Source organism: Capsicum annuum, chromosome 3 (assembly GCF_002878395.1).
Source record: "Capsicum annuum cultivar UCD-10X-F1 chromosome 3, UCD10Xv1.1, whole genome shotgun sequence".
NCBI classification, from domain to species: domain Eukaryota; kingdom Viridiplantae; phylum Streptophyta; class Magnoliopsida; order Solanales; family Solanaceae; genus Capsicum; species Capsicum annuum.
In genome coordinates, this window is record NC_061113.1 from 234,893,301 (window position 1) to 234,909,287 (window position 15,987).

The 15,987-nt window shown below is 27.4% G+C and overlaps 1 protein-coding gene across 1 annotated transcript; it reads left to right on the plus strand.

The window, feature by feature from the left end:
• Positions 1-3,934: 3,934 nt before the first annotated feature.
• On the plus strand, positions 3,935-8,783 carry LOC124897108. The gene is made up of 8 exons (XM_047409545.1): positions 3,935-4,152; positions 5,052-5,826; positions 6,025-6,487; positions 7,439-7,489; positions 7,570-7,707; positions 7,958-8,135; positions 8,429-8,561; positions 8,647-8,783. Exons 3-8 carry the CDS (start codon positions 6,296-6,298, stop codon positions 8,732-8,734), a joined length of 780 nt encoding a protein of 259 aa, XP_047265501.1. The 5' UTR covers positions 3,935-4,152; positions 5,052-5,826; positions 6,025-6,295; the 3' UTR covers positions 8,735-8,783.
• The last annotated feature ends 7,204 nt before the right edge of the window (positions 8,784-15,987 follow it).

The following is a 15,987-nucleotide window of genomic DNA, read 5'->3' on the forward strand; positions in this document are numbered from 1 at the left end:
ACCATATTTAATTCAATTGATTTGAATTAAATATGGGCAGTAAAATGATTTCTATATGTATTTTTATAGCAATAATTTGTTCAAATATAAAATACAAGTTGCTAGTTTAAGTAATTGTGAAAATGTTGCTATGAATCTCATAATTATGGTCTTAAGTATGTTATTTATGAATTTTATCCTTAGAAAAACACAACATTTGTTGCCAAAAAAAAAAAATAGTCCAATATAAATAAAACAAAACTCATATATAATAACTAGACATGGAAGGGCCGTGATATATATTACTTCCTCCGTCCCAAATTGAGATGATATATTGATTCGGAAAAATAATTAATAACATGGCTAGTTTATTATAGTACCCCACTAAATGATATTTACAATTTAATTTGAAAAAAAAAAAAGTAATTAATAGAAAGGGTAAAACATGAAAAAAAATCTTATCTTTTCTTGATTAATGAAAAAAATAAGTAAAATAAGAAATTAAATTAAGAAATTTGAGATGGAGGGAGTATTTTTTATTTCAATTTATTTAACACAAATATAATTTATACAATCAATTATTAAAATAATTTAAATTTTTAATTATTGAAATTTATAATATTCTTTCTTCTATTTCAATTTAAGTGACACTAATATAATTTCGAGAGTCAATCGAATATTTTATATTTTTTTATATTTTAAAGTTATTAATTATGTGATTTATAATGCTTTTAGCATAATTTTTTAATAAAATATTAATACTCTTTCCGTTTGAATTTACGTGTCTTCTCATTTTTAAATAATATATGTTACTTTATCTCTTTCTCTGTTTCATTGTAATTTATGTGACACTAATATAATTTCGATAGTCAATCAAATATTTTATGTTGACATATCATTCTGTGTCTATTTTTCCTTTTTTTTATGAAAAATTATTAATTTTTTAATGCTTCGATGATCATACATTATTTTTTTTAGGTTGTTCATCTGATATTCGGAATCCGCATTGGAGCCCGACTAATTTGAATTCGCGTCGGGTAGGGCCCCATTCGCGGGGTAGCGCTCCCAACAAAGTTTTCTCCATGTCCAGTTGAACCCTCGACCTCTGGTTAAAGGTGGAGCAGCTCCATCCGTTGCACCACAATCCATGTTGGTCATAAAAATTAATTAGGGGTGATATAATAAAATCAGAATTGAAACAGCGAAGCAGACATGTCTTAAATGACTTATAACAACTAATTAGAAGTGATATAACAAGATTACTATAAAAGATACTTGTGAAAAAATTTAAATGGGTCTCATATAAGACATCAAGTTAATTTGAAATATCAAGAGTTAATTTTTATATCTAATTTTTTATATTAAATATTATTAATTTTTTAATAATTAGATGACTTATAATAATTAATTAGGGGGTGATATAGTAATATTACGATTGAAACAGCTAAAGAAGGCAGAAAGAAGTATTCACAAAACATCAAGAATTCATTTATTATTTTAATATTTTTTTATTTTTTATTAAATATTATTAATTTTTTAATATTTAAATAACTTATAATAATTAGTTAGAGATAATATAGTAAGATTATATTGAAGCAGCTAAAGCAGACAATACAAGCAGGCATGTCGAACAGCTGTCTGCTTATTCCCCTTTATTATTGGTAGTAATAATTAAGAATAATATAACAAAATTATAATTGAAGCAATTAAAGCAAACAAGTAGACATGTCGAAGAGCTGCCTCATATTCCCCTTTATTAGTAGTAGTAATACAACTTTTCTCGATGAATTTTCATAAAATTACATAAATACATAACTTACATTTTTAATATTACAAAAAATCTCAACTCCCTAAACATATCACAAAAATCTCATATATACCCAGAATGCTATGTATATTAATAGAGAGAAAAAGTAAAATAATTAAAAAAGTGAGAGAGTGTAACTATTTTTAAAATATTGATATTTATATTATTTATACTTCAAAATAAGCTCACTTGAAATAATTGTACCGACTACTGAGCACTACTTTCTTTTATATTAAGGCCCAAATTCATCAATCATTTGATTTCAATAATCGATATAGTGATTTAATTTCAGGGGCAGCTCCATGCCTTTAAGAAATTAGGCACCGTCTTAGATCCCTAAATTTGAGGGATCTCATTTTTTTAGTAATAATAAAATTATTATAGGGTTTATTTAAAAAAATATTTTATACTATCAGTTTCAATTTATTTATCTTTTTTTAAAACATGTTTAAGCCTATAAAATTAAAGAATATTTTTTGTAGATTTTATATATTTTTAATTTAAGAATTCAAGATTAAAAAGTTTCTTTATTTTTTAAAACTCCAAATATTGAGTCCAGTTAAAATAAATCAAAAAGAAATTAAAATGAAAAGAACAATATTTATTAAAAAAAAAAAGTAAAAAAAAAAATCACATATAAAAAAAAGAAATAACTTTGCATCTCAAAATACTTTTGTAAGAAGATATATTAGCAACTTTGCATTTTGAAAAGTTAGAAGAATAGACTATGAATTAAGAAAATATTTATTTAAAAAAAAAAATTAAAGTCTTCTATTCATTTTTGGCTTCAGGCCACCAACATGCTTGTGCCGTCCCGTTTAATTTGCTACTGCCTGAATCTCGTCCCTACAAAAGTTATCTTCGTTTACTAGCATCATACTATTTGCTAGAGTAAGAAGCCTAAATGAGCATATTTGTAGCAAAAAATTCTAATAAGTCACTCAAGAAATGGATCTTAACCAAATAGCACAAATCGTACAAGTGCAAATTTTTAATAAGTCACTCAAGAAATGGATGTTAACCAAATAGCAAGTTAACCAAATGGGCCAAATCGTGCAAGTGCAAATTTCTAACTAAAAATTACATAAATACACAATTTATATTTTCAATATTACAAAAAATTTCAACTTCCTAAACATATTATAAAAATCCAACATATACACAGAATGTTATGTATATGTCGGCTATATTATGTATATTAATAGGGAGAGATTGTAAAGTAATTGAAAAAGTAGAAAAGAGTATAATTACTTCTAAAAAAATTGATATTTATGTTATTTATACAAATTTTTAATATGTCCCTCAAGAAATGGATGTTAACCAAATGGGTCAAGTCGTGCAAGTGTAAATCTCTAATAAGTCAATCAAGAAATGGAAAGTGCAAATTATTTGCATCAATATTAATGGCCCATCTCAAATGGCTGTTTGGTGTGTGGTGTGGTCCATTGTTTCTAACATTTATCATTGGTGGCTGAGTAGGATGCCCTTAATTCTTTTTCTTCTTTTTGTGCATCGTGCAACCTCAACGGAGGTGCAATTAATTTTATTTTATTTTAGAAAAAATTACATAAACTAACAATTTTAAGATATTAATTACAACTAATAACAATAATTTGACAAAATTACAAGTAATAACAAAACTAATATTATTTTAACATTTTTTTGAAAGACGCGTGAAATCTTCCCATATTTTTTCAGATCCCTATTTTTACTCTACTTTATCAATTTTACTTCCCCCAAACATCCCTCTACCAATTTCACTGCCCCCCAACTTCCCTCTTATTTTTTTTTTTTCAAATTCCGCCTTTCACTCCCACGATTTTGATAAAGATAATCTCTACTTTTTAAGGTAAGTTTCTTTTTCAGTTAATGCATGTTATTTTTTTCCATTTAATTTCTGTTAAAGTGTTTCTTGTCGCCAGTTTTTCAATATTAGTCTGTGAAAGTCGTCTTTTCGGGTTCAATTTTTTATTTTTGTGTTGAAATTATACCACTTAATGTATAATGGCTCAACATGCAAATCGTAGTTGTTCATTTAGAGGAAATCAACCGAAGAAAAAAAATTTCAATGAAGTACCATCATTTAGTCTTGGTTAACACAAGACGAAGTTTTTAACATGGGTTCTACTAATATTCTGTCTAAGGAAGGTGTTACCATTGAAGAGGTGAGATCGAAGCACCGTAACGATCCGAAAAAGATTGCGGAAATAATGAAAAGGAAAGCATTGACCAAATGTTCATCACCAAATCCCACAAAATTTAAAAAATCTGTGAAAAAAAGAAAGTCGAATGAAAAAGGAGAATTCAGTAAAATTGCAAGTCCCGTTACATCAGATTATGAATCTGAACAAGAGAAAGTCGAGGAGGTATGGTGCTACTTCAAAATTTTGTTATTGATATGAATTTTATATGTTACATACAATATATTTTAAATATGTATTTGATATCTAAAATTTGTGTAAGATATTTGTATTTGTGACTGGCAAGAATTTATATATGTATTGTTATATAAGTGTAGTATGTATTATGAAAATACATTTGTTGTATTCTATGTTAAGTTGTATTTGGTAGTCATTAGATTTTTCATGTGATATGTAGTTCTTGTTTATTGATATGTATTTTTTACATACATAAGACCATTCCAGTGAGCATGTGTAATGTTAAAATACATATGACATTTGTGTGAAATACTTGTATTAATTAATGGCAAGGTTTTTGTATATATAGTTTTATGTAAGTGTATATGTATTCTGAAAATACACTTGTTATATAATTTGTATATGTATTATTATATCTTTTCTTGTTAATTAAATTTGTACAATTCATGTATTCAGAAAATACATATGTGTGTGTTGAAATATAAGTGTAATATGTATTCTGAAAATACATACTGTTTAGATATGTGTTTTTATGTTTACAGCTATGAATTGTATTTGATGTTAAGTTGTATTTGGTAGTCGTTGAATTTTGAATGTGATATGTAGTTCTTCTTTGTTGAAATATATTTTGTACGTACATAGTTGTTTTTGTTATTCATCAGGTTTAAACAAATTTTGAATTTAGATGTTTTGATAACTTAGATATTGACTAGTGATGTATTCACAAAATACATATGATATATTTATGTATAGAATGTATAAATTCACTTCAAGATGTATTTTTTAAATACATATAAGACTATCTGTACAAAATAAATTTAAGATGTATTTCATAAATACATATAAGACACTGTTTTTACATATTATTGTATTTTGTTGTTGCATAGGTCATGCGTGATCAAATATACATGGCACGAGCATTACCCAAATTTGCTCCTCATATAGGATGTCATACGATCAATGACATTGTAGACCGTATTAAGTCAATGTTAACGAAGAATCAGTACAAGATGTTTTGTACTAAAAGTATATTTGGTTTCTTCATGAAGAAGAAAGATTATGTCGTCCAAGCTCAATTAGGGAGATGCATTATGTCACTTGAAACGAAGGAAAGTTCTACAAGTTGCATAGTCATTCGTGCAAAGGGCACAATTCTTTATTTCACTCCTATAGAGTTTGCTTTGGTGACTGATTTGAATTATGTTACAAACAGGGATGATTTTGTGTTTGACGAGGAGCGTCATAACAGAATTATTGATCAATATTTTGATGGTGAGAGTTTTATACAGAAAAAAGAGTTATTTGCGGTTGTTTCTGATAAAATTTGGGGGAATGATAACGATGAAGATGCGCTATTCCACGTCTACACTTTGATTTGGTTGAGAGTGATCACTACAGTGATTATCCCTGGGGATTGGTTGCCTTTAAAGAATTAGCTAGAAGCTTGCATAAAAAGTTGAAGCCGAAAGGAAGGTTATATATGCTTCTTGGAATGCCACTGGTCATTCAAATTGGTTGTACGAGTGTTATTCAAATGTGCTGCGTATTGTTTCTTCCAAGATGGAGTCTCAAATTCCACGTCTTTTGAATTGGAAGATAAATTCTCCTCGTCCACGATATAAAACTCTTATCGAAAGTATGTTTGATGATACATATGACAAGGTTAGTTTTACTTTTTATCCTTTTTATGTGATGTTGATTATTTTTCAAATACATTTTCTCATCTGGTATATGTATATATACAAAATATCATTTGTCATTGTTTATTTATTATTGAGTATGAATCATGGTTAACTGTTTTATAATGTCATTAATTTTAGCATCTAAATTATTTTTTTCTTTATATAATTTAAAATGTAGGTTCTTTTTAAGAATATCGAGCCAACAAGAAAGGAGATTTCAGCGTTTCAAATACCAAAGAAGCTTGTTCCTGGAGATGCAAGTCATAATGAAGATGATATTGATTCGGATGATGACTTTCAGGATCCTCCACAAAGACAAAACAGTTAACCACAAAATAAAAAAATCGTGTTGATTCCTCAGCTTCACCAGCAAAGAAAAAATTGAAGCCACATCCTAAAGGTTTAGATGAGCAGACACCAAAAAGGACCCCTCCACCCCGTGCTGCAAGATGCCTTCTGTGATGACTCCAATTCACAAGTCAATTCTAACAAAAACTACGATACGTGCAAATAGGAAAGACATAAACCGACACGATAGTAAAAAAACTATTCTGGTTCAGTCACCTACTCCGTCTTCCTTCAGTTCCGAAGATGAAGACATCATTGTCTCAAAAAAAGTGTTTGATAAGTTTCGTGATGAGGTAATTTTTGTTTAAGTTTTTGATTAATTTATTTTTGCATTTCTAATTATTACTTTGAATTTAATGATATGTGTGGCCTACTATCATCGAGGTGTGATCAGATCATGAATGCAATTAATGAAATCAAGGTACATCAATTCTGATGTAAACAATTTTTGTAAAATATACACTTGTTATGTTAAATACATATTAAAAAAATATGTATATTATGGTTGAATAAAAATACAGCATTTATACATACACAACATATGAATTTTTTTATGCCTGAAAATACATATACAGATTGCTGAGTCTACTTTTTAAGATAAAATGTATTTTTTGAAAATGACAATAAGTAAAATAATAAATACATAGTTATATGTGACATTAGTTATGTTAAATACAAATTCATCATGCAGATTTTGTATTTTTATAATTCCATATGTTGGATTCATTCTTTTTGTTATATATTTACTATGTATTTTTCAGTTTGTGATATCTATAATCATATATAGATATGTAGAGCTAAAATAAATAGTTAGTTTACTATTTGTTTTTTACTTGTATTTTCATGTTGTAAACGCGAAGAACCAAGCAAAAGACACAGAATTTGATCAACCACCAACGGATGAAAATGTTAACAATACATCATCCCATCAAGCGACTCTAAAGTTTGATCACGAGTTTAATAAGAATCTTGAAGGCATAGTGGTAATAAAATTGCGTACATTTATATGCAAAGTTTTTTTTATATACAATTCTAATTTATCATTACATAAAACAACATTAAAATAGGTGACCAAAGAGATGGCAGGCAATCAAAGCAACGGTATGAATGATGTGTATAATGACATTGATGGGTATAATGAGGATAATGACGATGTTTTGGTAGATCTTTTTTTTTTTTGGTTAGGTATACTTTTATTGATGAATTTTGATTGTTTTAATTTTTTATTGTTTCTTTTTTTAAAGGAAAAAAATAATATAGAAGTGCATGAAGCAAGAGATGAATGTGTCTCTCAGGTATGTTGAGTATATCTACGTTAGTTGATCAATAATTGAAAAATATTATTTTATTTAATTTGTATGAATATGTTGTGTAGAACACAAAACTGGTTGATGGAAGTATTGTTGAAGCACAAGTATCAGAATCTCAATTCACATTTCCAAATAACGTTCTTAGAAGCATTGATCTTGACTTCATAAATAAAGCCACTGCTGAAGTCGATGCTGACTGCAAGGTATCTTCAATACGTGCATTGTTTTATTTTATTTATTTATTTGAAAATTCAACCTTACTAAATCTTTATACAATTTATACAAAATAAAGAAGTTTTTGTCGAGATAAATTTAACTAAACCAACAGAAAATGAGTCAGAGATTAATGATGTGGATAAATCAAAGTTAGATCATCAACATAAGACTCCAGTCCACATTCATGACGGAGTAAATGATGAAAGCAATGCTGATCAAGATTTGCCTGACTCTCAGATCACTCTTCCTGATGAGGTTCTTCCTAGTCTTAATGCGTATGTCAATCTTGAACGAAGTATAATTGTACATCCATCGGCAAATGAAGCACAACAAACGCCAATGCATTTTTCAAGGATTAGGCGACCATCTAGATACAAGAAGTCACCATTCACAATAAATTTTGATTCAGTAGATGGTTAGTAATCTTAACATAATTTTTTTTGTTAACATATTTGTTTACTTTATGTATTGAAATTATTTTTTTAATGGATAATGAAGTATTCTTTGTATTTTGATGTTCAGTTTTTTTTTTTTTTTTGGATTAGCTGTATTTGTTTTTAATGAGAAATGGTTATATTTTTATGATAATTTTTTATGTTGAAATTTGATAGCTTATATATGTAACAATGAAGTAGTAACAGATACATTTGTTAATATGTATTTCATAAATACATATGGGATAGTAATTGAACTTTTGTTTCTGCACAGAAGTGCAACGGAGAACATTTGATCAGAAACATCCCTTCATATCTCATCCAGTTAATGATATAGAAGACACCAAGATCACCAACAAGTTCATGACGTGGCTTTCATTGGATCTTCTTAAATATCATTCGAAAAGGTATATAGATTACAACTTATTTGTACTATATTTTGTAATTTAAGATTATATAAATCATCGACTAATATGTATAATGAATAAACAGAAACAACAAAGAAGAACATTATTTGAATGGCAAGGTAAAAATACCACTTATCAGTTTTGAAATTTTATCTGTTGAAGATAAGAATTGATTCTACGTTATGGGTACTCCTAGCCAGACATGGTCAGATGAGGTAAGGGATGTATTATTATGTTGATGAGTTGTATATTGAAATAAATATTAGTCCTGTGTTACATATGAATATTTGTAACTGCTTATATTGTTATAGTTGGAAATGTATATTTATATATACATATGTGGTACGTTACATGTTCACTGATAAGTACATCATATTTACATAAGTAGTGTTGAATTATTTGAGTCTTAATTTGTTTATTTACTATTAACTATGAAATTAATTTATAATGTAGCAAATTGATGTATGATTCTACTATCTGTGAAAGAAGTCCAAGTATGATTCCAATAGCTCATATACGTTCAACACTGTAGACTGCAATTTCATGAACATTGTTAGAAGAATTTTTGATGTGTATAAAGTCGATGATGCATCTCTTACTAATGGTGGAAAGGAATACCATCTGCATGAGTACATAAGCGGATTCCGCATGCATGCTACAGTGTCATGGCATACGGTTGATCATATTTTCATTCCTGTTCACGTAAAGGTCAAACATCATTGGGTTCTTGCAGTTATATCTTTCAATCATAGGTGCATATATGTATATGATTCTTTGTCAGCTGTTGGTCATGATGTTGTGGTGCTTAGCGAAATTGAAAAGTTAGCGAAGGTTATACCTATATGTCTCATTGCATATAAATTCTACGAGAATAAGGATATTGACATTGACAATCATCCTAATTACAAATTGAATGAGAAGATGGATCCGTTTAGTGTTTCAGTTGTGGAGAATGTGCCTCAACAATCAAGTGGCAGCTTGTAAGTAACGAGTATACATATTACTTGTATACATACATATGCATTAAACTTATAACAACTACTTACTTATTAATGTATGTATTTGCAGGGACTGTGGCTTATATATGGTTACGTATGCCGAGTGCCTTACTTTTGGTGAAGGTGTTCCATCTGTTGATTTTGACCCAGATCTTATTCGCATAAGATACGCTTCACTATTGTGGGATTATGCTACTACGAAGGCAGAAGCGGAGGCACAAAGTGATGATGAAGCACCAATGGGGCCTCTTCGGGAAATTGAACTAACAGAAGGCACAGAAGTGCATGACATTTAATTTGTATTTTATGTTGTTGAAGTTAACAACAGTTATATTTAGATGGATAAATATTATTTTTTGGAATATTTCATGGGATTCATATTTTACTTTAATGGTCAAAGATGGTATTTTAATGTTCCTTAACTGTTATGTTAAGTTTTTGATGTTTAATCGTTTAATCGTTTAATTTTTTATTTTTCATGACTAGTATATGTCTTTATAAACTTTTTTCTATAGCTTTTCATATGTATTTTCTAATAATGTATGTGTATATTTGTAATAACACATAAGCTTTTTCCAGTGAACATATTTATTTTAAACATACATATGCTTATTCCAGTGAACAATTGTACTTTTAATATTCATATGTATTTTTAGTTAACAAACCATTTTTTAAATATTATGCATATATACATATATATACATATATAATAAATAATATGTATTTTAAGATACAGAAAAATGTATATATGTATTTATCACATACTTATATATGTATTTATGCTTCACGCATATGCATATATGTATTTTACACAGTTATCAATTTGTATATTTGTATATATATATTTTACACACTAATGCAAATATATATATTTATGCATAGTATATTATCATATATACATTTATACATATGCTTTAATTTATATGTATATGTATTTATATATTCGTAAAAACCAAAAAAAAATATAATACTAACAAATACTTTGTATTTATCATTATACATATGTACAAAAATGTAAATACAGATATATATTTTTTGTATTTATGTCGATATATATGCAATTCTATAAATTATAATATATACAAATTACATATTACTATGTGTAGCTATAAAAAAATGTATAAATCAAAGATGTTATATGGAATAATTTTACAATATATTCTTATTTAATTCAGCTTAAAAAATTAAAATTTTTCAACATATTAATAACAACAGCTTCAATAACATCAAACATTTTTTTCAAATAAAAATTCTTATATATTTTCATCGAAGAAAAAAGTTCTGCAAGTGTTTATTATCTAAATACATCAACCAACTTATCATTTGTTGTATTTCCTACATGAACGCCTATTATGTCCTTTACATCCACACGAACCACAATAATTTTTATTTTTCTTTCCAAACATATCTCTTTCGGACTTTCCGCGATCCTTCTTTGGAGGTCTTTCAGGGGGTCGCTTGTATTTTGGTGGCAGAACTACCTTATCCAAAATTTCCTTAGAAATTATCCAGTCATCTTTGTGTGGTAGAGGATAAACTGGAAGATCATATGTTTGCAAGACTGTTTTTGGCTTGTAAAGATCAGAGCAATATGGTCCCTTCTTAAAATTCTTGCTATCAAGAACTGCACAAGCATGAACACATGGTATCTCGTCCAACTGAAATGCATTGCAAGAACATTTTTTTTCCTTAAGACAAACAATAAAATGTTTTTCCTTGTCGTGGACTGTATAAATATACTCTGATGAAGGTATTACCTGAAATTAATAAACAAAATTAATTACTAAAATAAATAACATTTGCAAGGTTATGTCAAAAATAGTTTTGCAAATGTATTTAACCATCTCAACATATGTATTTTTCTACAAGGTTATGTCAGAAACAGTTTTGCAAATGTATTTAACCATCTCAGCATATGTATTTTCCTGCCATGCATATGTATTTTTATTACAGAAAATAATTTCTAATGTATATATAATCATATATATAAAGTATAAATAAATAAATTTCATCATACCTTCATACGCGTACACTCCGCTTCATTTTGTTGAAGAATTTGTTGAAATTTACCAATAAGATCCGTAAAAGTATACAGTGCCTGTTGTCTATTTTCACAGTTCCATCTACCAAACATCAATCTAACTTTCTCTAGAAAATCATATATTGGTAGTTCTCTAACTGATAACAGTGCAGTATTAATTGACTCGGCAATGTTTGATGTCAAAGTTCATCCCCTATGAACTGATGCATATGACCTAGCCCACTTATCATATCCCGCTAATTCCAAGTAATTCTTCACTCTAACATTAACTGCCTCCACCTTCTCCATTAAATTGTGAAATTCAGTCTTTGAATATAATTTTGTCATTGTATAGAACACATCGGATAATGAATCATGTGATTTTCTAAAGTTTTTTTTCACATTTTTCCATAAATGCTACATACATGCATAATGTGGTACGTCATTATACACCTTACCTACAGCTTTTATGATGCTTGCATTACGATCAGAAACTACACACATATTTCTTCTTTCGTCATATGCTTCCTTCAGATTTTCAAAGAATCAAGTCCAAGAAACATCATTTTCGAAATCAAGAACACCATAGGCCAAAGGAAATATATGCCATGTAGGTTCAAAAAATACATATACGCATACATGATTTTTTACACATCAAATAATGCATATTGATAATATTATTTCTAAATACAGCTAGAAAGCTACTAAACTTTCAGATAACAACTAAAACTAATTCATATGTATATTTTAAATACATTTTTCCGACAACACTAATAAATGCATCTCATTACATAAATAATATATATGAGTATTTTATAAAAACATATATCTGGAAACATATTTGAAGTCAAATACATTTATAATTAAATATCTTACCAGCTCCATCCATGGTACATGCAACTACGAAAGTTTCAGTAACCAGTCCTCGTAGATAACTTACATGAACAACTATGACTGATCTGTAATGCTCGAACCCTTGAATGAAAGCAGTTAGTGCTATAAATATATATAAAAACTCAATGTCTTCATTCTTTTTCATTCTTATATGAGAACCGGGATAACTAGTGTTTAACAAATGCATGTATGCAGGTAGTTTTCCATATGATGCCGCTGGTTTTCCTCTTAATTCTTTAAGTGTTTGTTCCTTGGCTCGCCAACACATAATATATGTTAAATCCATAGCCATGTCTTTCTTCATGTCACTTTTGATTTCAGATGGACTGTATTTTCGTTTGTGGCATTTAAACTTTTGTTTGACTATACCACCAATGAACTTACTAGTAGCATGCAATTTAGTATAAATTTTATCCTTGATCGGACAAGTATGCTCGGATAAAAATTCTCTCACCTCAAATATTTCAGATTCACTGATACCAGATGCACGAAATAAAAAAGCACAATACCAAATCTGCACAATAATGTATAACTGCAAACAAAAAAAATACATCTACTCAAATACAATCAACCAACTGGAAACAATAAATAACAAAATGCATAATACACTTACCACGTTTTACTTGATCTTACAGTTAGTATTTGAAACTTCTCCCAAATTGCATCGTCCTTCATAACAGATTTTAGTACTCTTTTTGAGACATAAAGTTGTTCAACCTCAATATGTTTGTGATGTGGGTCAGAGATAATAACTCTCATTTTATCCATTTCAAATACATTCAAACATTCTTCTGAAGGAGTTACTATTAAAGCTCTTTTAGTACTTGTATTTACCATGTTACTCGCACTGACAGCCATTCTAATACTTTCCGAATTACACAATGATGAACTTACTAATGCGCTGAAATTATCCCTGTCAGAAACACTTATATACAAAGGCAAATTACTCAAATCCTTCAACTCATTTTTCTGCATAATGTAGACCTTCAAACACATATCATTACGTATAGGTATTTTCACTGCATTATCTGTTAATTGATATTCAATTTCAATGCATTTGCACGTCAAATCAACATCATATGAGAAGCAACTACCGTGTACAGCTGTTCATATATAGCGTTTACGCTCAACAATATGGCATCACTGACGTACTCTTTATATTGTTGCTTATAATTCCATCTACCTGAGTGTTTAATAAGAACTGCAATGCTCCCTATCTTCAATCTGTAAAAAACTACAAAACAGTAAAAATCAATATAAATATCTTATACGTAGTATACATAACAACACATTCGTTAATACAAAACTCCCAAGCGAATTCTGATAAAATTGATATACTATATCATTAATTTCAATCCCACGAACAATTACACATTTTTCGTACAATTTCTTCAAAAAAAATTCACTATAATTATAATGAAATCACAAAGAGAATAAACTTTGCTGATCCATACCCGTTATTGCACAGTTAAAATGTGCTTCACAATGCTAGTCGATCAGAAAAAAACGTTTAATAAAAAAAATTTGAATTTGAATCTGTATTTTTAGATTAGATTTTGATTTTATAATTATGGAAAATGTTTTTTGAATTTGAATTACTTGTTGTAATTTAAGGTTTAATGAAAAATAAAAAAAGAGTTTTAAATGGTAAGTGAATCTACCAATTAATTGTTCCATAAATCAGGAAATCGTTTTTCAAAAATAAAAAACTCAAACTAATTAGCGTTATTTTAGGACCAGAATATTGAGTTGTATATGTATTTAACTAGCAACAGTTTACTAAAATATATATTGCTATTTTTTGTAATTTTAAAACTGTTGCTGAAAAAGTTATAATTAAGGTTGTATAGTTGCTAGTTTTGAAGTTTTTCCTTTATTTTATTGCAAATTGGGCAACCATAAATAAATGATTTAGGTGCACTTAGTTTAGTCGCATAGTTTGCTAAGTGTTGTTTCTGCAATTTTTATAAATCTCAATTGTTTAATATCTAATTATATTTTTTTTTAATTACATAAAATTTTAGATTTTGAACTGGTTGAATACATCACTTAGAGTCGTGATACATTACTTAGGTTCGTGATATATTGTTTAGGGTCGCGATACATTTCTAATTAATCAGAAAAGTGTTTGTTTTGTTCTGAGAAAACATTCACATTACGAAATAGTTTCTTAGGACAATGAGTAGCACGATTCAAGTATATTTATATATTATATACTTATTTATTTAGTACAATATTATAGCAATAATATTTAGTTAACTTTCAATATTGTTATTTTGTTAGTAATTGTTAAATATTACTTTGCTAACAACTAAAATATTATTATTATTATTATTATTATTATTATTATTATTATTATTATTATTATATTTTGCATCCATATTGTTATTTGGTGTCATTGCAGTAAAATTATTTAATAGGTATAAGAGTGGGTTGAAGTGTTCAAGTAAAATCTTCGAACAATTTTAAGGGTCTGTCAATGACTTAAGTCTAAATACTTTATTTTATAATTTATTCTATTTTCTTTAATATAGTCGTATCTCATTCTTTATCCATTTCAGTTTATTTGATATGGTTTGGTTTGACATCAAAAAAATTAAAAAGGAAACTTTTAAAATTTATAATTTAAGCAAATCTTAGATATTTGTAGGACAATAGATCTTAGATATTTTAAATTGGATAAATATTATTGAACATTTATTTTTATTTTTAGTAAAGTAGAAAAATAAAGTAGTTTAAGAGATAAAGGAGAATTTTTAAAAGTTATAATTTAAGAATAATTCATAAAAATTGTATAATTATAAATTAATTAAAATAAAAAATAAATAAATTGTTATATGAAATATAAAAATTAATATTACTCCTGTTTAATGGATATGAAATGATTGTGTTATTGATAGTTACAAGTAACAACCATCCAACCGACAGGGCATTTGTCCTTTATTATTCTACAAGATAATGAAGGGATCGTTTACGGGCTCAATATTGCAATTTTAAATATAATTATAGTTATTTTATTAATTTTTAAAAAAAAATTATCACTAATATTTTTAAAGAAACATAACAGGAAATGTAATTAGAAATCTATTATATAAATAAATATAACTTCTTATTTTTTTAAAATCAAAAATAGCTTACAACTTATTTAAGTTTTCATAATTAACACTAAAATATCATATAGTTAATGATTAATTTAACATAAGGTCAAACACATTCTCTTAGATTAAATGATGATTTTTTAATATTTTTCTTTTTTTTTTTACTTTATTTAAAAATTACACCAAAGAATAAATTAAAATTATAAATATCTATTTACTAACATTTTTTATAGAATCATACGAAGTAATAAAGGATACTAATTCATACATAAATTGATTTTAAATATATTTAAATTCATTTTATAGGTTTTTAACAAATAAAAATAAAGACCTAGTGGATGAACGTTTAATGAATCATAACGTTAAAGGATTGTCTTTATGTTTTGCCTCATGTACATTAAAAAAAGGAGATCAAT